The following is a 22302-nucleotide window of genomic DNA, read 5'->3' on the forward strand; positions in this document are numbered from 1 at the left end:
AGTTCACCCAAGACCACTGCATACCCTGTTCTTCTGGTATGCATTGGGTGGGCGGCAGGGAGGGAGGGGTGGGGGAGGGAGGTCAGAAAGCCCCTTTGCATTGCAGAATTATAGGTATCAAGATTTCATGCTTCCTTTTTGGTGAAATTCTCCAGCCAAGCTTGGCGTGAATGAAGTGGGCGACTTTTCTCCATCACTTCACAGAAGACTTCCAAATTCACTGCGGCAGACAGGGCAAAATAAAAATGTCAAGTACATCCTAGCGGGGAGGGGGTGGTGTAAGGGGGAGACGAGGCTTCACGCTCAATGGAAGGTTTGCAGTAATAGGATTCATAAAAAAAAAAGAAAGAAAGAAAGAAAAAGGAGGACAGATGGGATTAGAAAATGTTGCAGCGAAGATTGGAACGAGATGAGCTCACAGCCCCAGCCTGTCTTTTGTGGACCTGCACAACAAATGCTCCGAGAGTCAGACTGGGCTAGGAAGCCTCCACTAGTGGTCCAGACACAGAGCGCCGCTGCTCAGGCACGCCAGGCAGAGGGGCTGGAAGGATGCATCAGATCTACAGCTGCAGCGATGAAAATATAGAAGTTTTCACCACTGTCATTCCTTCCAAAGGTGAGTACGATTGTCCTTGACGGCCGCCTAGCTTGGCACCTTTTGGGGGAGAGTGCAGACATCACGTGCTGTGGCACGACGGTGACCCCTCAGGCCCCGCATGTCTGATGGCTTTCTCTGTGTTGATGGTCTTTCATTTGTATATTTTAACCCCCTGCCAAGGAGGCACAAGAATGAAGAGCAATCACGGCCACAGGGAAAAGCAGGATATTTACGTGCTCCCAGACTCAGCGAATTCAATCCCCGGCCCCCCCCTCCACAGGCTAAGGGAAAGTGACAACAGGATCCTGGTGAAGGAATCAGAGATTCCCAGGGCAGCCACAGAGATTCTTTTCTGCTTCTCCCGGGAGCAAATGGGATGGGAGAGGAGAAGCAGCTGGCTCTTAAGTATGACCTCCAGCTATGCCGTGAGATGCCTGGAGATCTGATCCTAGCACTGGCCTGATGTCCAGTGAAGCTGTTCAATAGTGCCCTGACCCCAGGCTGACCTCACTCCAGACCCTCCTCTTCCCCCCCCCCCCAAGGGTCATCTGGACCTAGTACAGCCCAAAAATGCAATCCAACACCTGACTTTATAAGTCCAGGAGTCCCCATAGAGAGGGCTTTGCGTGAGGCTGCATTGGTGCAGTGTCCAGTTGCTAGGCAGTCCCCTAGTCCTTCCAAATCTGACCCTTTCTCTTGTTCCCAGTTCAGTCCTGCAGCTCCTGTCTTGCTAGGGGAGCCCTGGCTCAGGCTTAACCCCTGGTCTCATTGTCAGACTTGAATGAAATGGGCTGTTTGCTGGTGTTGTGACTCGACATTCAAACAATTGCTTTCTTCCCTCTGTGTCAGCCACTGACAGGGCCAGTGCTGGGGGGTAGGGGGTGGAGGAGGGGGGAGGGCGAGACTGGGCCTAGCCACAGAGAGACAGCCAGCGGCACAGAAATTAAGCTGTAGACATCTACTGTCAAGGAGGAGGGAGAGGGGGGGTAGGGGGGGAGTGTTGGGAGTCTGCCCACGTGTAGGAGTTAAAATTCTCTCTAGAGCTTCTGAAAGTCAAAGCCTCTGAGCCAAGCACTTCCATGCTCAGATAAATATGTTTGTGGTGTGTGTGGAGGTCCATGTAAGGTGCACATGGTGGCCTTGACTCTAAGAGGGAAAAATTAAGAATAAGAAACCCAGTAAGCAAGGGATAGGTAAATATGTACCACGGACTCCTCCTGTGTGACGAGCCAGATCATGCACTGTGGTTTTAGTTATTTGTTCACTATTATTGCATCTCAATAATAATAGTAATTAGTTATTATGTATAATAGTTATTATTGATAACAATTAGATTATCGTTATTAGTTATTGTTTGTTATTATTTAGTTATTATTATTAGCCTAGGGCTAAGCATAGGCTACAAGGGAGCCATGATCATCAGTATGCCACAGTGAAACCTTCCTAAGAACAATCTCAGCAGTATGGGCAGAGCAGCCTAGTGATTAGAGGGTGTGGTCGTAAGCTGGGTAGGGGATGCATGCCTGTAATGTCAGTCACTCAAAGCCAGCCTGAGCAACATAGCAAAAAAGAAAGAAAAGAAAAAAAGTATAGTTTTTGTCCAACCATTAACTGCATGGCCTCTTCCTTTAGTTCCCATCAATTTACTGGAGTCGATGAAGAAGACCTGTGTCTCCAAATTTCAGTAACAATGCAAGAGCTGAGACAGTAAGCCATCACACAGAGACGCTCGAGAGCTTTCTTGAATCTAAATAGTTCACCACATCCTTCTCTCCACTACACACAGTCTAATATCTACATCTTAAAACAGAACCCTAGCTGGGCACTGGTTGCTCACGTCTGTAATCCTAGCTAGTAAGAAGGCTGAGATCTGAGGATTGTGGTATGAAGCCAGCCCAGGCAAGAAAGTCCGTGAGACTCTTCAGTGAATCACAGAAAAAGCCCAAAGTGGTGCTGTGGCTCAAGTGGTTGAGTGCTAGCCTTGAGCAAAAGGAGCTTAGGGACATATCAATAAAAATAAAACAAAACCCTCTTTTTTTTTTTTTTTTTTTTGGTTGGTCATGGGGCTTGAACTCTTCGCCTGGGCATTGTCTCTCAGCTCTTCAGGTCTAGGCTCTACCACTTGAGCCATAGCACCACTTCCAATTTTCTGGTAGTTAATTGGTAGTAAGAGGCTCATGGCCTTTCCTGCCCGGGGTTGGCTTTGAATGGCGATCCTCAGATCTCAGCCTCCTGAGTAGCTAAGTTAGGTTAACAGGCATGAGCCACCCGCATCGGGCTAAACAGAACCCTCTTGAACACTTCAGAATTTGGCAACAGCAAATGTCTAGTTACTTAGACCAAGTCTGTAACTTGAAGGAAAAGATTTTTGTACATATAGTTCTCAGTAAATGCAAAAGATGAAAGCTGTGGTTTTACTAAGAAGGTGTACCAGACGTGATTTCCTGGGGTGCACCAGAGTAGATTTGATTGGGGCGAAGAGTATGGCAGCTGAAAGCAAACAGTTCTGGGGAGGGAGGGGAGGGAGCCACAGGGGAGGGAGGGAAGTAGAGTCAGGGAACAGTGGAGGCAGAGGGAAGGGAGTGAGTCCAAGTCCCAAGACCCAGGTGGGCACCTACTCCTTCCTCCTTCCCCCATCCTGTCACAGGAAAACCTAGTCACCACCTCCAGTTCTAGGAACTTGCTCTTGCCACATCTGAGCAAGGGCTTTACCAAGGTTGGTTCACTTAGTCTGTGACACAGGCCTCTGGGGTTAGTGCCATTGTCTTCCCTGCCAGACACAGAGGGAATGTGAGTCATCTGCTCCTCACACAACAGGCAAGGGGTCAGGTTCAGATCTTCACCCAAGCAGACTGAGTCAGGAGCCCTCGCTGTTAGCCAGTGTCCAGTCCTCCAGACTTCACAGAGGCAAGGGCTTTACAACACTCGCCTGTCATCTGATAGGAGATAAGAAGACATTTGGGTTCTATCAGGACAGGCATGTGTAGGAGTTCCCATTCTAGCAGATCATCTTCGCAGCAGTGAGGAAAATACATGCCTGGAATGTGGAAAATATGGATTGTGGAAAATACATACCTCATTGTGCAATAAAATTGACAACTTTTCCCCACAAAGTGCTATAGGGTCTTTTGTTAATAGTCAATCTTTTGTTGTTGTTTTGTTGCTGTTCATTTTGGCAGTACTGGGTTTTGAACTCAGAGCCTTGTGCTTGCTGGACAGGTGCTCTACCACGTGAACAATACCCGCAACTCTATTTGCTTTCACTTATTTTTCAGATAGGGTCTCACTTTTGCCCCATACAAATGGCCTCTGATCACAATTTTCATACTTCCATCTCCCAAATAACTGGGATTTCAGGCCTGTACCACTCATGCCTATCTTGGCTAATTTTTAAGCTGTTTAGTTGTTGTTGTTGTTTAAATTGTGGTAAAATATACACAGCAGAATTCGCCAGCCTAACCATTTTAAAGTGCACAGCACAGTGGTATTATGTACATATGCACTGTTGTAAAATCATCTATCTCCAGAATTTTTTGTTATACTAAACTAAAACTCTACCCAGTAAACTATAATCTGCCCCCATCCCCTAGCCACTAGTAATTACCAGTCTACTTTCTCTCCCTATGAATTAGACTACTCTATGTGCTTCAGGTAAGTGGAATAATAATATAATGTTTATCCTCTTGTGTTTCATTTATATCACCTACTACATTTTCAAGATTCTTCCATGTATAGCATGTATCAGGATTTCATAATCCTTTTCAAGGCAGAGTAATATTCCATTATATAGATATACCATAATTGTGCATCCATTCACAAGTTGATGAATGTTGTGTTGTTTCTGACTTTAACCCATTGTGAATAATACTGCTATGAAGTTTGATATCGTTGAGTCAAATAACATCTTCTTTTCCCCCTTTCCCCCTCCCCCATCATGTCCCTACCTCCTTCCAGGTGAAACTCTTGGTGTTTTTAGTGTAGCTATCTGAGCCTCATGGGCAGTCTCTGAACCTTCTTCTTTTTCTCTCTTTACAGTGTCCAGTCCAGCCAGGAGAAGAGTCAAAAGCTCTCAACACCTCCTAACCAAGAATGTAAGGAAACGTAAATCTGGGTTTTCTTTGACTAATTTTATTACAAAACCAACACCAACTTTTTCATTCTGTCTCCTCATTTCCAGAGACAAGGAGACAGTCTATGTACCTTGTGGCTGTGGCTGTACTCTCAGTCCTCCACTTAGCTAAAATAACTGACATATGTCAACTAAACACCGTAGAGCCTGAAGCAAATTCCCCTCCTCTGCTGTTTTCCCCAGGCACAGAGTAAAACTCTCATTGCTTGCATGCTTTTTCTTGTTTAAATGGTCTGTGGTACCCCTGACTTAGGTTTTATCCTATTGATGGTATTGCTAAGGATCATCTTCTCACTACTATAGATAGCACAGTAGTGAACTTATTGGTAGAAAGGTAATTTTTTTATTAATTCCTTTGTACATAGTTCTTGAAGCAGAATCCACAGATTAAAAGAAAAGTTTTGCTGGGCATTGGTGGCTCATGCCTGTAATCCTAGCTACTTAGGAGTCTGAGATCTGAGGATCACAGTTCAAAGCCAGCCAGGGCAGGAAAATCCATGAGATTCTCATTGGAATTAACCAATGGAAGTGGTGCTGTGGCTCAAGTGGTAGAATGCTCACCTTGAGCTGAAGAGCTGAGGGATAGTGCCCAGGCCCAGAGTTCAAGCCCTACAACTGGCAAAAAGAAAAAAGAAAAGTTTTATTCATCCATCTACCCATTCCCCAAATACTTGCATTCCTAACTGAGTGACACTGGCTAGATGTGGCAAATATAGAGTTAATTTTTAAAAAAAATCTGTCAGCCACTAGTGGCTAACGTCTATAATTCTAGCAACTCAGGAGGCTAAGATCTGAAGATTGTGGGTTCGAAGCCAGCCCAGGCAAGAAAGTCTGTCAGACTTCTCTCTAATTAATAACAGTAACAATAAAGCCAGAAGTGAAGCTGTGGTTCAAGCAGTAGAGTGAGCAAAAAATCTCAGAGACAGTGTCCAGGCCCTGAGCTCAAGCCCCAGGACCAGCACAAAGAAAAGAAAACTCACCAGGCAATAGTGGCTCACACCTATAATCTTAGCTATTCAGGAGGCAGAGAACCTGGGGAATCAAGGTTCAGAGCTAGCCTGGTAAGAAAAGTCTGTGAGACTCTATCTTTAATTAAACAGCAAAATGAAAATGTTGGGCTGGAGGCATGGCTCAAGTAGTAGAGTCCCAGCCAAGCTAGCTGAGCAGCCATCAGGCCCTGAGTTCAAATCCCAGTACTATGGGCAAAAAAGTGGGGGGTGGGGGGAGAATTCCAGCCACCATTTACCTCAACCTCACCAAAATTGGCTTTTATTTCTTTAGCATTTTGGTACTTTGATACATGCAGCATCTTTAGAGCCTAATACTGCTATGTTTTATAAGTAGATATTTGTGTAAAAAAAATCTATCAATATATCTTTGCACTTTATTTTAAAGGGGAGACTGAAATTGTTTCCTTTGATTATTCTGGAGTCTATTAGTCACAATTTGTGTGTGTGTGGTGTGTGTGTGTGTGTGTGTGTGTGTGTGTGTGTGTGTGTGTGTGTGTGTGTGTGTGTGTGTGTGTGTATGCTGGTCCTGGAGCATGAACCTGAGTGCTGTCTCTGAGCTTTTTCTCTTAAGGCTAGTGCTCTGCCACTTGAGCCACAGCTCCACTTTGGGCATTTTGGTAGTTAATTGGAGATAAGATAGGAAATTTTTATGGAATGCCATCTAGGTTTTCTAAATATCTCAAAATTTAAAAGCCTATTCACTATTTATTATTATTATTGTGGTTTTTTGTTTTTTGTTTGTTTTTGTTTTTTGCCAGTCCTGGGGCTTGAACTCCAGGCCTGGGCACTGTCTCTGAGCCTCTTTGTGCTCAAGGCTAGTGTTCTACCACTTGAATGACAGCACCACTTCTGGCTTTTTGTGAGTAATTGATTGGAGATAAAAGTCTCATGGACTTTCCTGCCCAGGCTGATTTCAAACCATGATCCTCATATCTCCGCCTCCTGGATAGCTAGGATTATAGGTGTGAGCCATCAGAACCCTGTGCATTCTCTCTCCCTCTCCAGATAGATAGATAGATAGATAGATAGATAGATAGATAGATAGATAGATAGATAGATAGATAGATAGATAGATAGATTTATATGGTGGTGGTTGTCATGGACCTGAACGCTGGGCCTGGGCGCTGTCCCTCAGCTCTTCAGCTGAAGGTTAGAACTCTACCACTTGAGCCACAGCACCACTTCCAGCTTTTTCTGCTTATGTGGTGCTGAGGAATCGAACCCAGGGCCTCATGCATGCAAGGCAAGCACTCTACCACTGAGCCACCTTCCCAGCTCCTCTATTTATATTTTTAAGTGCCCAATTTTCTGTTTCTTTTAAACTTCATAGGTTTGTAAGAATTTTATGAACATAGAGATAATCCCCATTCCATGTAACACAGGTAATGTGTTATATTTGTGCTTTTGGTTTGTTTAACTTGAAGCTTTGATCTGACAGGTATTCATTTCCAGAAATGAGCAGAGATTCATTTCCCTGATGGCCTGTTTATCACCAACAATGCTTATTAAAGATTCAGGTTTTTCTCCCCTCAGTTGAAATTGCACCCTATCATAATTCTTTAAATTCGGTTTTGCCTCAGCACCACCCAAAAGCAACACAATTGTGTTACGTGGGCAAGTGCAGAGGATCTGCAGAAATCTGGGCTGCAGAGCTGGGGCCATCGCCTCCCTCACAGAGGCAGAGTGGGCCCAGGATCTGGCAGAGAGCAAGCCTTGTCCTTGCAGAACAGCTGCGGGAGGAGGGAGCCAGCCCTGGGCAGTGCACACTCAGAGAAGCTGCAGTGTTGGGAGCTCCTCAGGGTGAGGGCACTCAGAATGAATGACCCTACTGTCCTGGATATGGAAAAATATGCAGGATTAGAGTCCAGACTGCTAAGATTTCCCTTCATGACTCTCCATATTAAGAAAAAATGGCAACCTTCTTTGTCTCCAGTTTTTACATTTAAATTATTTCCCTAAGTATAGTCATACCACAGTACCCTCGGGGGACTGGTTCTAGGACATACACAGGTCCACACGTTCAGATCTCTGACGTACAATAGTGTACTATTTGTGTAAAATTTACACATCCACTTATTTACTTGTGCGTGTGTGTGTGTATGTGTGTGTGCGTGCGTGTATAGCTTGAACTGGGCATGGGTGCTATTCCTGAGCTTTTTTGCTCAAGGCTAGTACTCTACCACTTGAGCCACAGCTCCACTCCAGGCTTTTTAGTGATTAATTGTAGATAAGAATCTTACAATTGGAAATAAGAATCTTTCCTGCCTAGACTGTCTTCAAACCACACTCTTCAGATCTCAGTCTTCTGACTAGCTAAGATTACAGGTGTGAGCCACGGGTGCCCAGCTTCATACACCTTGTTTATTTTTATTTTTATTTTTTTTGGGTCTGGTCGTGAGGCCTGAACTATGGGCCTGGGCGCTGTCCCTCAGCTCTTCAGCTCAAGGCTAGCGCTCTACCACTTGAGCCACAGCGCCACTTCCGGCTTTTTGCTTTTTGCTTATGTGGTGTTGAGGAATCGAACCCGGGGCCTCTGGCTTGCAAGGCAAGCACTCTACCACTGAGCCACCTTCCTAGCCCTTATTTATTTTTTAATGGTACTAAGGATCAAACCCTGAGCATTGCACCTGCTAGGCAAGCACTTTGCCACTGAGCTACACCCCAGCCCATTCATATACCTTAAATAATCTCTAGATGATTTACATTGCCTAAAATAATGAAATGCCGAGTACTTTTGTTATGCTGCATTGTTCAGAGAATGGGAATAAGGGAAATAAACCAAGTCTGGATGTGGATTTTCTCAAGCACTTCCTATCTGCAATAGGTTGTACCTGTGGCTACAGAGCCCGTAAATGCAAAGGATTAATTGATTAATTGTATTTTTATTACAATTTTTAAGGTTCATTGTGGTGGACCCTATCCCAAGAGGGGGGCCTTCCCTTTGTGGATCTTCCTGAAATAGTTTTGCTGCAGTTGATTTTTAAAAAAGAAATCTCAGTGAGCAATCAGTCCTGGTTTACTGGGATTTCCATGTAGCAGCCGCATTCGGCGAAACATCGCTGTACCAGCTGTATGTTCCCTGATAGGCCCAGGTGCAAGGGAATGAGAGTGTTGGGGAGCATTCCCTGCCTCATTTGGCTGGTGGGGATTTCCGTTTGTTTGTTTGTTTTTTAATCTGGGCCCAACACTTCCTTCCTGATGTCTTCCCTTCACCGAAGCACCCAAAACCTAGTCCTCTGCAGTTACAAGTGTGCTGTCCCCCTCTCTACAAATACCACAAAACCCCGATTTCCAGAACCATCCCCACTTCTAATAGCCTGTCCTGTTACCAACACATGTCTGGCCAGGGAGCAGCTGATGTGCTCTATTTGGGCACATGGGTTTGGGTCCTGTGATGGATTGCTGTGGAGGGACGCTAGGACCTTCATTTTGTCGCACCATCGCGCCGTTATTTGGCAGTTTGAAGTCAGCTGAAAAGACCATTTCTGTCCCCTTGCTTGCTTTCCCTGGACTAAGTAAGTCCACACAAATTCCTTTACCAACACAAGGTCCAACACAAACCTCCGGTCCTGGGGCTGTAGGGCTTGAGTGCTGAGCGGAGGTTTAACCTCGCTGTCCGCCCTCCGCCGGACAGGTGGTGATCGAGTCCGACCTGTACACGCCTCGGGCCCTGGAGCTGCTGCCTTACCGCGGTGACCGCAGGGGGGATGCCGGAGACAGCCACAGGTTCGGCCGGCTCCAGACAGCCAGGCCACCGGGCGCCCATCCTACCAAAACGCCTACCAGGCCTGGTAAGTGAGTCCTTCACCTCAGAGCCCCCTAAACCTCTTTGGGTGCCGAGATCTGCCCAGAGTCCAACCTGTGGTCTCAGTCACACAGGTGAGTGAGCACCTGCGTTTTCCCCAAATAAACGGAGTATGCACTACAAAAGCACCTGCTCCAGGGCATCAACTACAACACCCAGCACCTTCCACCCAGAGAAGTGGCAGGCGCGAGCCATCTGGCTCCACAGCTAGCAGGTGCAGCATTCAGAAGATGTAAATCACTGTGCTCTGGGAGGGAGAAAACCACGACTCATAAAGGGGAAGGAAGCTCATGTTATATATTTGAGAGAGAGACAGACAGACAGACAGACAGACAGAGACAGAGAGAGACAGAGACAGACAGTGAGACAAAGAGGAAGAAGGAAGGAAGGAAGGAAAGAAGGAAGGAAAGAAGGAAGGAAGGAAGGAAGGAAGGAAGGAAGGCTTCTCATTTAATTTTGGATGATATAATAATAAATAAAAACATTTAATTTTTGAAATCTGTTCTGAAAAATAGAAATATTGGAATTTTGTCTTGGATACTATTTATTTATTTACCCTGGGGCTTGAACTCTGGGCCTGTACACTGTTTTTGAGCTTTTGTGCTCAAGGCTAGCACTCTATCACTCTACTACTTAAGCCACAGCTCTACTTCTGACCTTTTATTTTTTCTTTACTTTTTTTTTTTTCCTCCTCTTCTTCTTTTTTTTTTTTTTTTGCTGAAGCTTAGTGGACATAAGAATCTCAGGGACTTTCCTGCCTGGGCTGGCTTCAAGCCTTAATCCTCAGATTTCAGCCTCCTGTGTAGCTAGGATTATAGGCATGAGCCACCAGTGCCTGGCTTGGATGCTATTTTTAAAAATAACTTCCACATTAAAAAGTGAAATAAGATACCACCATTGAAATCTAGAATAATATTGTGGCTTTTATTGATAGTTTAGGATTTTTTGTTATGCCCAAATCTAAACTGATTCATGCTTTAACTCCAAAAATTCATGACAGAAAGTCCAGGGCTCCTTCTCAAAGCTTTTGGGCATTAACAATTTTGTATAGTATGGAGGACTCCATTGAGTATGTTCCTTCCCTGGTCTTTTCCCATTCTTCTTGCCCATTTCCCCACTTCTTTGCTTTTTTAAAAGAATTTTATTTTATTGTAAAGATGCTGTACAGAGGGGTTACAGTTACAAGAGTAAGGCAATGGGTTCGTTTCTTGTTGAACATTGTTACCCCCTCCTTTGTTTTTCTCCTACTATCCTTGCCCTCCCCTACTCTTCTCCCCACGACCCAAGTTGTAAAGTTCATTTCCAGCATAGTGTCTTGTGAGTATCCTTGTTGCAATGAGTCATCCTGTGTCCTTGTTTCAGCATTTTGTTATTCCTCTTTCCCTCCCCAAATTAGATACATGTATATACAAGATGCAGGGTGCTTCTTGTTTTTATACTACCTTTTTTTGTTGTTCTTAATTTCCCTGTCTGCTCTTTTGAGCCAATGTATAAGAACACATAAATCAAGCTAGATTCTCTAGTTAAGTGATCGAATATACATGGACATATACAGAGTGAAAGCATTGGGAAACCACAATCTGCCTTGCAGATTAAAAGAAGATAGATTTTTCTGTGTCTATGTATAGGTGAGGGGGTGGGTGCATGTGGGTATGGAAAAAGAGGCAGAAGATTTCTCTTTGCTACAAAATCACGAAGTAAACTTATAGTCAAGCTTCTCAAATTTCAGCATGCAAAGGAATGACCTGGGAGTCTTCATTTTCATGCAGATTTTTACTTAGGAGGACTAGGTGAGCCCCAAGGTTTTATGTATCTAAGAAATTCTCAGGTGCTGATCCTTCTCAGGAATAATGGATTAAGTAGCAAACATTTAGACATACCAGTACAATGGTTCTCAAAATGCCATCTCAGGAGCAGCAGCTGGAAATTGGTTGGAAATGTCAATTTTATTGAAATTCCAGGGTTAGAACACATCAGTCTTTGTTTTAGGAGGCACCTCTCCCTTCGATGGTTCTCATGAAAGGTGGAGATAAAGAACCTCTACCAATTTACAGAGGAGAACACTGTGCTGCAGAAACTGTTTGCCCTATATACAAAGTCACTCTACCTGTCAGCTACAGATCCCAAGACAAAATCTCAGGTCTTCCTGAGTCCCCCACCAGTGTCTCTTCCCCCAGGGGAGAAGGACTACCCAACTGTTTAGTTTTTGTATTGGTTTGTTTTGTATATGTATGTATTATTGGTAGTACTCGAGTTTGAACTCAGGGCCTCATGCTTGCTAAAGCAAGCACTCTACCAGAGAAGCCACGCTCCCAGCCCAACGGTTTCATTTTTTGAGGTCACTTGCATACCACTCTCTAAAGAATCTTTTATGTAGCCAGACTGTCTTCAAACTTCATGACCCTCTTGCTTCAGCCTCCTGAGTGCTGAGATTACAGACAGGTACCATCATCAAGTCTGGTTACTTTCATGTGTTTCTAAATAGTCTGTGGCAACTTAGACAACCCAAGTTCATCTTTTAGTCTGAAAAACAAGAGCAGAAAGTTATAAAATAGAGAGAATCTGCCCAATGCCTGACAATCAGCTCATGTTAGAATATGCTAGTCAGGTTAAAAAAAAAAAAAAAGAAAGAGATTGAGCTGGGCATTGATTCAATTCTTCAGTGCCTCCAATCTGATAGATTCCAGAGTGGGTAGGAGGGAACATTTCTGAGCCAAAAACAGACCCTGGTGCTCTCCAAAGAAAAGTCTAGGCACCAGCCCCTCCTTTTTACTTCCTGTCTTACTTCCTCCTTTCAGAAAGCTGTATGTCTCTGGTCTTGCTTTTTGTTTTCCTACTGAGCCATAGAAATAGGATGATACAGCTTCTCATGAGAGAGGAGTTTCTCGAAGGAATCTAGAGAACCTTAGGTTCCCCCCATCCCTAACACCTAGATCCTATCACCATAAGCCTCAGGTGCTTGGCAGAAATCCGTTGCCTGTGAGACTTCACTGAGATGACCTCAGGGACCTCAGAACCAACTCATGCAAACAAGCTGAGAGGTCCTTTCCTAGCTGAGACCACTGTTCATATTTACAGCACCCGCTGTTCTACCACTGAGATCTCTGCACAATGCCTGACCCACACAGAGTGAAATATAGATAAGCTGCTACCACTACTTATTCAAGAACATCATTGGTGATAGTTTGATTTTGGTAGTCTTACTAGGAAAAAAAACCTCTTAGGACAATTCAATTTTGCAGAGTTAATTTCAGCAAGCAAAATAAAATGTTAAAAATGACTTGAATTAGACAGTGCCTCAAACCAGAACAGATTCTTTGAATTACAACCAACAACAGGATCAAACCAACTCACAGTAAAGCAGAAGGGAAGCATAGAAAACAACTTAATTGTCGATATGATCCAGTCAGTTAAGTGGCTATAAGGACTTTGTGAAACCAGTAAAGTTCAGTTATTAGAACTACAGTCTCTATTGCCTTCATCTCTTGGCCCCAGAGCAGGTGCCCAGTCCAAATACATGGCCTCCTACAAAATTTTATTTAACAGTTGTGTAATTTTTCATTTTATTAATGTTGAAATGTTTCCACATGCTGAAGTGCAATTGAGACTAGACTATTCCTGATCAAGTGTCCCAGGAAAGGCTTTAGAACTGACTCTGATGGCTCATACTGTAATCCTAGCTACTAGGAGACTGACAGACAAATCCAAGAGGTTCTTATCTCCAAGTAGCAAAAAGTCAGAACTGTGTAGCTCAATTGGTAGAGCACCAGCCATGAACAAAAGGGCTCAGAGGGAGCATGAGTTGAAGCCCCAGTACTAGAATAAAAACACAGAGGGGTGGTGGTGATTAGAAAAGAGAGAGTCTCTGTCCATGCCTCTCATGTAGCCAGTCTCAGGATTCTGATCCCATAAGCCTTCCAATTTATGGGCTGAACTTCCCATGGCAGATTCTGTTTCTCATTTAGAGGGTGACCAAGAGCACTGTGTTATGTAATTGATCCTGGCAACAAAAATGTAACTCCTCTAACCTATTTAACTTGTTGTGACCTAAAGCTGTAGGAAAGGAAGAGGAGCTGAAGGCATGGAGAATTGGTGCTCACTGCTTCCACAAGTCTGTTCTCTTTAAATTGATTTTATTGACTCTCCCAAGTAGGCCTTAGTTTCAGCACCACCACCACCACCCTGGGAGGTTGATAGGGGTGCCAGTAGCCCCTTTCAGCAATTACCATTGCCTGATCCTATGCCTGACTTTGTTGTTTGGCACCAATGCCTTGAGAAATTCTCTTCTGTGATTGATTTACTAAAAAGATAATTGATGCAGAACCAGAGGGAGGCAGAACTGTGAGTACCACTGTGTAATATCTGCTTCATTCAACTTTTCAGGGGGGAGTTCTGAACTCAAAGCATCAAACCTGTGTGGGAATCGAGCATACGGAAAATCATTGGTAAGTAAAATAAACCTGGGCTTTAAACATCCCACCATGTCTGTGTCCCCAGCACCATAAAGAGAAACTAAGCATTCTTTGCCTTTGCCTGAGGATTATTAGAAAAGCAAAACCGTGGCCTTTGCTGTGGAAAGCCCTTTCACTCTGCTTTGTGCACTTGTGGCATATTCCTAACTGCATCTCTCTTTCTTGTGAGAAGCTATGACTCAACTGGCATCTCATACTTAAGGGAAAGAACTGGTTTCTATTGTTGGTCCTGCCAGGTGGGAATGCCTAACTAATCTGGGTATGGCGATAGAGTAAGAGATGTAGATTCTCAACAACAACAACAACAAAATTCCACAATCTAGAGTGTCTTCGTTATGCTGGGATACATTAATAAATGATCATGGACCAAGGGTCTAGAACAAGATTTTTTTCACAGTTTTAGAAGCTGGGAAGTCCAAGATAATCAGTGATTGGTAGAGTTCTCTCTCTGTCTCTGTCTGTCTCTGTCTCTGTCTCGATGTGTCTCTCTCTGTCTCTGAACCTGTCTCTGTCTCTCTGTCTCTCCTTCCTTCCCCTTTCCCTCTGCCTGGTAGATAGATGGCTACCATCTTGGTAAATGTTCTTGGCTCACAACTGTATTCCTAGCTACTCAAGAGGCTGAGATCTGAGGATTAAAGTTTGAAGCCAGCCTGGGCAGGAAAGATTAATCACCAAAAAAACTGAAAGTGGAGCTGTGGCTCAAGCCTTGAGCATAAAGATCAGGGACAGTGCCTAGTTCTTCAGTCCAAGTCCCTTACATACAAAAAAGTTCTTTATTCATCTATAGAGAGAGAAAGAAAGAGAGACAGAGACAGAGACAGCGACAAACAGACAGAGAGACAGACAGACAGGCAGACAGGCAGGCAGGCAGGCAGAGAGACAAAGCTCTGAAATCCTTTTGTTCTTATAAGGCACTAATCCTATCCTAGGTGATTTACCCTCATGACATCATCTAAACCTAATTACCTCCCAAAGATTACCCACCCCTCCACCACCTCTCCAACCATCCATTCGAGAGCAGGGCTTCAACACAGGAATCCAAGAGGGAACAACGTTCACTGTATAGCAACCAGTCTCTCAGGACAGGGGTGCCTCTGGGAACATCTGCTACATACAGGTCTAGTTATCAGGGAGCAGACTCTGTGATCTGGAGTTTGAAGTGGAAGATGTAGATTAGGGCTCAATAGCGGTGGGGACTCGGGCTTGGGTGGAGGAAGTAGCTGAGCCATGATTTAGCTCCAACACCTTTTGGGTAAGTGTTGCCTCTCCAATTTGAGCTAGGATAAAGTGGATGAGCTTTTAAATAAATGCTCCATCCTCACTCAGTCATGGAGTGTGGGCTGCCCCAGGGAGGGCATGACCTTGGGCAAGGTGACCCTCTGCAGCTGAGGCATAGTTGAAGAAACTAAAAACCTTCTGCTACCCACCATTGGCACATGATCCTGTGGTTGGGCAGCTCATCCTTCATTGAAGGGGGATTGAGGGACACATCTCCTTTGTCCACTTATGGGCCTTACTCTGGCATTCTCTCTCACTTGTAACAGGGCTGTCAGTGGCTGGAGGTGTCAAGATGTACAGATGGGTCAGGTGTGGTAGCACACAGTTCTAATCCCAGTAACCTAGGGAGCTGAGGCAGGTGGTTCGTTATACTCCAGGGCAGCATAATGAGACCATTCAAAAACAAAACGAAACAAGATGTACTGATAGTACAATGAGAGAACTAGGCAGTTATTTGAGGCCAATTCCTCCTCCCTTTAATATAAATTGGACCTCATTTAGGTCATCAGCATTCTAGAAAGGAGATGGGATGGGGGGAGCTAGCTCAGAGGATCTGAAGATGGCTGGGTAATGGGTACAAAGGAAAGCAAGTCAAATTCCCTAGCCCTTAGGCTGGGCTCAGATAATGGACAAGTCAGAGAGGCAGCTACAGCAGAGGCCCAGAGGGAACTGGGCTAGTATAGCGTGGCGATGTAGATGGAGAGGTAAAAACAAACAGGAAGATGATCCTCTAGTTTGGAGAGCAGTAGGGTTATATCCCACAGGTCGTTGAAAGCTCATTATTCTTAGGCAGGACAGAAATCTAGAGCCCAGACAATTCAATCTGATTAAATGTGATGTGAGTGGGACTGAAGGAACTTGGAAAAGGAGTGGAGGAAGTGAATGGAAGGCCTTTCCATTGCCCATCCCTGGGTGTCATTCACCAACTCACTGGCACCCTGCAGAGGGAACACTTGGGAGAGGCCACAAGGTGGCACAGTAACTCTGCCGACAACCTTTGGCCGCTCAGGAGAGGCCGTGGTGAATAATGCTGACCTTGACCTGGAATTTCCTGAAGATTTCAGGGATGTGGTAACTTTGAAACTTTCGGGATGGAAGAACAAAACATAGCAGGTGTCAGCTAACCAAGCAACCTCTGGACTTAGCCCTAGTGAGATCATCAGTTAATTTCCCATTTAGTACATGTTTCTTTAGTGCTGGCAGCCTCCTGTGGAAGGGCTAGGGAGAGATCCCAATAGGTTAAGTCCTAGACTCTGCCACTCACTGTCCAGCCAAACAAACATGAAGCAGACACACACACACACACACACACAAAAGCGTGAGATGCTACAATGTGTCACATAGACACTCAGTACTCCAGAGACATGTAGACATAAAGATCAACCTCAGGGACCAGCCTCAGGGAAGACTTTCTAAAAAAAAAACCAATTTTGAAGGGCAGGCAAAAATGAGTTCTCTATCCAGAGATGGAAAGAAAGGGTACAGAGCTATGGATGAGCATTAGGAAAGGAAAACCACACCTTGCTAGGACTACTGACACAGAGAAATCCCAGAAGGCCAAGCTGTATAGATACAGTAGAATTCAATATGGCAGAACTTTGAAGAGCAGGCTACAGAGTTGACTTTTGTCTGCACTGCTATGGGGAATTCCTGATAGTTCTAGAATCCAGGAGGAGTGTGGAAAATATGGCTCGTCTGGTCACAACCAAGGAAGTCCCAAGTGACTGCCCCTTGAGAAATTCAGGAAAACAAATGTGGAAAGCCAGAATCCTCAGGACTTGACAATTGGACACCACTGATGGAGGTGGGAGGTGATGGTTCTCATACAAATTGAATGGCCCTCCCTCAAGTGTCTGAAGGCCAGTGGGATGCTCAGGACTCATCAAAACCCCTGAGTCAGATGGAGCCCATCTCACAAGGCCCATTGTGGTGTCTGAGGCCTACAGCGGGATGAGGACTGTTGCCCAAGTAAGGGGTGTTTCCTCTCTCAAGTGGCTCCAGGCAGCATCAGAGTGGACATGTCCTCAGTCCCATCCCATTCCCTCCACACAGATCCCACCTGTGGCCCGGATCTCAGTGAAAGCTCCAGCAGCGGTAGAGGCGGCAGCCGCAAGCTCAGAGAATGGAGCTGTTCTGGGGAGAGGGTAAGTACTGTGTCTTCCAGCCCTGAATCCTTTCTGTGCCACAGAAGAGCTACAGGTGGCCCAAAGTTTAGACTCTCAAGAGGCTCACCCAAAACCCTGACATCTGTAAATTACCTTGTAAAGGAGGGCCATCATCCTGGGCCCTCATCAGCTACCTCCCTAGGAGTAAGCCGAAGTGTTTTTCACACTTTCTACTTCATGAAGAAGTGTCGTTCCAGAGGAGTTTTGGTTAATTAGATGGGAGTCATGAGCCCTATCCTGAGCCTCTCCTATGCACAGTGTCATGATGGTGTCAGAAATGCCTTATGTTGTTTAGGGACCTCTTCCCGTGTAGATAGTCAGCTTTGGGTGATCTTGAAAATCAGTGAACAGCCTATATGCCTGTTGTTTAAAATTAACTTCCTTACATTCTCTCACTAAATGTATAAAAGCTCCTGGCAATGTTGGAAAATTGAATCCCAGAGGAGTAATGGGGGAGGGGAAGCCAGAATCCACTTTGTCATAATTCACTTTTATTAATAGAAAATAAACACGTATTCCAGTCTCAAAAAAAGAAATGTTTAAAATACAGAGAGATTTCAAACTAAACTCTAACCCAAGTGTTCCTATTAATGCTTGTCCAGACCAGTCGCTAGAATAGCAGGCCTGGGTATTTCCCCAGCACCCCTCACAGCCTTCTCTGCAGTGAAAGTCTGCAATTCAACACGGACTTTAATGACCCCATGACCGCACCCCCACCGTGAAGGTATCGAGATGACAAAGCATGTAGGCTCTTGACTCAGACCTGCTTTCTATCCTGCCACAGCCACTGGCACAGGCCATTGGAGTTACTTAGCACTCTACTTCCTCACCTATTTCAAAATTAATAGAAAGGAACTGGAGGTGTGGCTCAAGTGGTGGAGTACCGTCATGTGTGGAAAAGCTGAATGAGTGCTCAAGGCCCTGAGTTCAAAACTCAGCACCAGCACACAAAAAGGAAAGAAGGAAGGAGAGAGAAAGAGAGAAAGAAAGAAGGAGAAGAAAGGAAGGGAGGAAGGGAGGAAGGGAGGAAGGAAGGAAGGAAGGAAGGAAGGAAGGAAGGAAGGAAGGAAGGAAGGAAGGAAGGAAGGAAGGAAAGAAGGAAAGAAAGAAGAAAAGAAAGAAAATTAAAAGAATCCAAGGCACTAGTGGCTCACACTACTACTCAAGAGGCTGAGATCTAATGATCATAGTTGGAAGCCAACACTGGAAGGGAAGCTCATGAAACTCTTATCTCAAATTAACCCTTAAAAAACTGGAAGTGTAGCTGTGGCTCAAGTAATATAAGCCAGCTCTGAACAAAAAAGCTCAGGGGCAGCACGCAGATCCTGAGTTCAAGCCCCAGTTCTGGCACAGAGAGAGAGAGAGAAAGAAAAAAAAGACACAGAGACAGGCAGACACAGACAGAACAACAACAAGAAGAAACAGAAGAAAGATAGAACTCATCCTGAATGGTTATTGTGAGAATGGAATAAAATCATGTATGAAGAGCTTATTTCAAACCATTGTTAACATTTTTTTAAAAAGCTTCCAATCCAGAAGTTAGAAAAACTGTACTTGGGAAATGTTTAGTGTCTATGTGAAATATCCTCAGCTAAAATATCAACTTAATCCATTTCTGTTTTCATAACACAATGGCATAGACTGAGTAAGGGCTTCTGTGTGTGTGTGTGTGTGTGTGTGTGTGTGTGTGTGTGTGTGTGTGTATGGTGTGCATGTGTGTGCACATGGGTGTGCACACATGGTAGTCCTGGAGCTTGAACTCAGGGCCTGGGCACTGTTCCTGAGCTTTTTGGGCTGGCACTCTACCATTTAAGCCAAAGCTTTACTTCCAGCTTTTTTTTTTTTTTTGTCGGTCGTTGGGCTTGAACTCTGGGCCTGGGCACTGTCCCTCAGCTCTTCACCTCAAGGCTACTTGAGCTCTACCACTTGAGCTACAGCGCCACTTCCAGTTTTCTGGTGGTTTATTGGAGATAGGAGTCTCATGGTGTTTCCTGCCAGGGCTGGCTTTAAACTGCGATCCTCAGATCTCAGCCTCCTGAGTAGCTAGGATTACAGGCGTGAGCCACCGGCACCCAGCTTACTTCCAGTTTTTTAGTGGTTAATTGGAGACATGAATCTCAAGAACTCTCCTTCTTGGGCTGGCTTCTAACTGGGATCCTCAGATCTCAATCACCTGAGTAACTAAGATTACAGACATGAGCCACTGGCCCCCAGCTCAGGGAAAGTTATGTTTTAAAAAGAGGTTTATTTTTCTAACAGCTGTGGTCCCGGGAGGGGACTAACACCAGAGATGACTGACAAGAGTCCCAGGGAGGTGCAGGACATTACCTGTCCAGAGATAGGAATATCAGAGACACACAGTCAGACTGGCTTTTATAGCAGACTTACTCCTGAGAGAAACCAACAACAAATTAATCACATAAATTCACTTATGAAGGCAAAGCCCTAATCACCTCTTAAAGGTCCTACCTGGTCTCACCTCTTAACATGTCATAACAGAGACTAAGTTTCAACAGGAATCTTGAAGAAGACTGACCATATTCTCATCATAGCTAATATCAAGAGCTGCATTACTAAAGTTGCCGGAGGCTGAGCAGGAGGCCTCCAGGATGGACAGTATGGAGCATTTTGATGGAATATCAGAAGTTACCAAAAGAATTATAAAAGCAAGTTATGTGTTATTACTTAATGTACTGAGACTTAAGTGGAGAAACTTTTTTTAAAAGTCATTTAGCTTGTATTATGTTCTGGTTCGCAAATCATTCTAAATAAGAGTCATTGACTCTTATTGACACAACTGTTCATGTAGACCCCACATCTGGACAGAGGCCAACCTTCCACTGATTTAAATTGCAGAGCTCTGAATGACTCCTTTCTCTCTAAGCTCAGTCACTCATCTCTCTCTCTCTCTCTCTCTCCCTCTCTCTCTCATCTCTCCCTTTCTCTTTCTCTTCTCTCTCCCCCTTCTCTCTCTGTCCTTTCTTTCCTCTCTTCCCCCCATGCTGGAAACTAAAACCAAGGGAGGGGAGAGGGAAGGAGAGGGAAGAAGGTCACTCTTTTTAAAGGCAAAAATTAAGTGTGGCTCAATGACCTGACCACTGTCCCCACCCACCCCTGGCTTCTCTTTAGACCTAGACACTTCAAGAAGATCACAGAAGAGTACCCAACCCTTCCCCAGGGGGCAGAGGCCTCTCTGCCGCTGACAGGCAGCAGTGCTTCCTGTGGTGTCCCGGGCATCCTCAGGAAAATGTGGACCAGGCACAAGAAGAAGTCCGAATACGTGGGAGCCACTAACAGCGCCTTTGAGGCTGACTAAAGGTTGACCCTGTCTGGGTGTCTCACATTAACCCAGGTTCACAGGATGTGGGGAGAAAACTTGAGGACTGGGACTGAGCCACACCCACTCTACTGGTAGTTGCTCCAAACACATCATCTTCCTCCATAGCCACAGTCCTGGTTTAGGGAATAGGAAAGTCCTTAGAAGGCAAAAGAAAACTTAGCACTGCTGAAGCCATTGTTTTGAAAATCACTTTGAGAGGTCATTTAGTATACATCCCTATCTCTGGGCAAAATCAAACCAAAATCAATTCTTCCCAGCCCATTTTAAAGACTGCCAAGGAAGGGAGAAGGCAGTTCCTCTCTTCCTTATAAGCATACATGTAAAAGATTGACATCTGATTCACTTGTGAAACACAGTGGTTCTTTCTATTTCCATCTTGTGTTTACTTGCCTTGATGAGGTATGATTCTTTTAATGATCAAGCAGTATGTATTACTTATTGAGAGGTTCTATCTACATGACAAGAAGCATCAAGGTCTATTTTGATAGTCACATGGCATGATTGCATGAATTCTCTGTTGTTTTATGTGAAGTTTTTCTATAGTAAACCAGTTTAAAAGTAAACGTTAATGTTTCACAAAGTGGCATAATCTAACTTGCTTTGCAGAATGATTTTAAATTCTAAAAGTGCTTGCCCATTCTGTTCCTCTTCTTATCACAAACCTCTGTTGAAGAAAGTATGGTTATTCCCAATCTACAGATGGGGATGTTGAGGCTGCTAGATGTTATGTGCTTAGATAGCAGGTATTGGGCCTAGTCACTAGGCCTTCAACTTCTCTTTAGCAGATTCCATCTGTATGCTTTCCATAGTGACTGATGTAAGGAACTTTCTAAAGGGTGGGAATATGTCTCCAGGGACAGCTTTTGAAGAGATGAAATAATTAATTGATTCAAATGAGATACATTATCATATGTTAGATTTGTAAATTGTGGTGTGGTGGCACATACCTGTAATCCCAGCTACTTGGATTGTTGAGGTGGGAGGATTAAAAGTTCAAGCCAGCCTGTGAAAGAATCCTAGTGAAAACTTGTCTCAAAAATAGAATCACTCATGTCACTGTAACCCCCCTGTACAGTATTTTTACAATAAAAACATATTAAAAATAAATAAAACCAAACAAAATTATTCATTAGATTGATCCAGAAGAAATTGCCTTTTTTTGTGGATCCAAAACAATTGAATGTCCATTTCACATGGTTTGACCTAAGATATATGTTTTCCTTTTTACAATAGAAATGTCATCATCAACCCCATTGTCAACAGCAGCAGCCTTAAAATGATTATATAATCATAATAATGGTAATAATCACTAGCATTTATCAAATGCCTACTATGTACTAGGCATGAGACTGAGCAAGTCATATAAATTATCCTACTCTTTCTAACCACGCTGTTAGATAGCCTTACTTACTGTATACATAGCTAGCAATTCAAAGGGGTAAATGACTCCTGTGAAGGCACCTGTCAATACCTGTGTTATATTTACTCCTTCACACAAAATAGTT

General features: G+C 44.3%; 1 protein-coding gene across 1 annotated transcript; it reads left to right on the plus strand.

The window, feature by feature from the left end:
• Window positions 1-549: 549 nt before the first annotated feature.
• Vxn (vexin) lies at window positions 550-20782 on the plus strand. Its single transcript, XM_042666945.1, has 6 exons — window positions 550-616; window positions 4634-4689; window positions 9372-9528; window positions 13926-13987; window positions 17345-17436; window positions 20587-20782. The coding sequence occupies exons 1-6, from the start codon at window positions 550-552 to the stop codon at window positions 20771-20773; spliced, it is 621 nt and encodes a 206-aa protein (XP_042522879.1). The 3' UTR covers window positions 20774-20782.
• Window positions 20783-22302: the final 1520 nt, after the last annotated feature.

The sequence above is a fragment of the Dipodomys spectabilis genome, unplaced genomic scaffold (genome assembly GCF_019054845.1).
Source record: "Dipodomys spectabilis isolate Male_0828 unplaced genomic scaffold, ASM1905484v1 ptg000015l, whole genome shotgun sequence".
NCBI lineage: Eukaryota > Metazoa > Chordata > Mammalia > Rodentia > Heteromyidae > Dipodomys > Dipodomys spectabilis.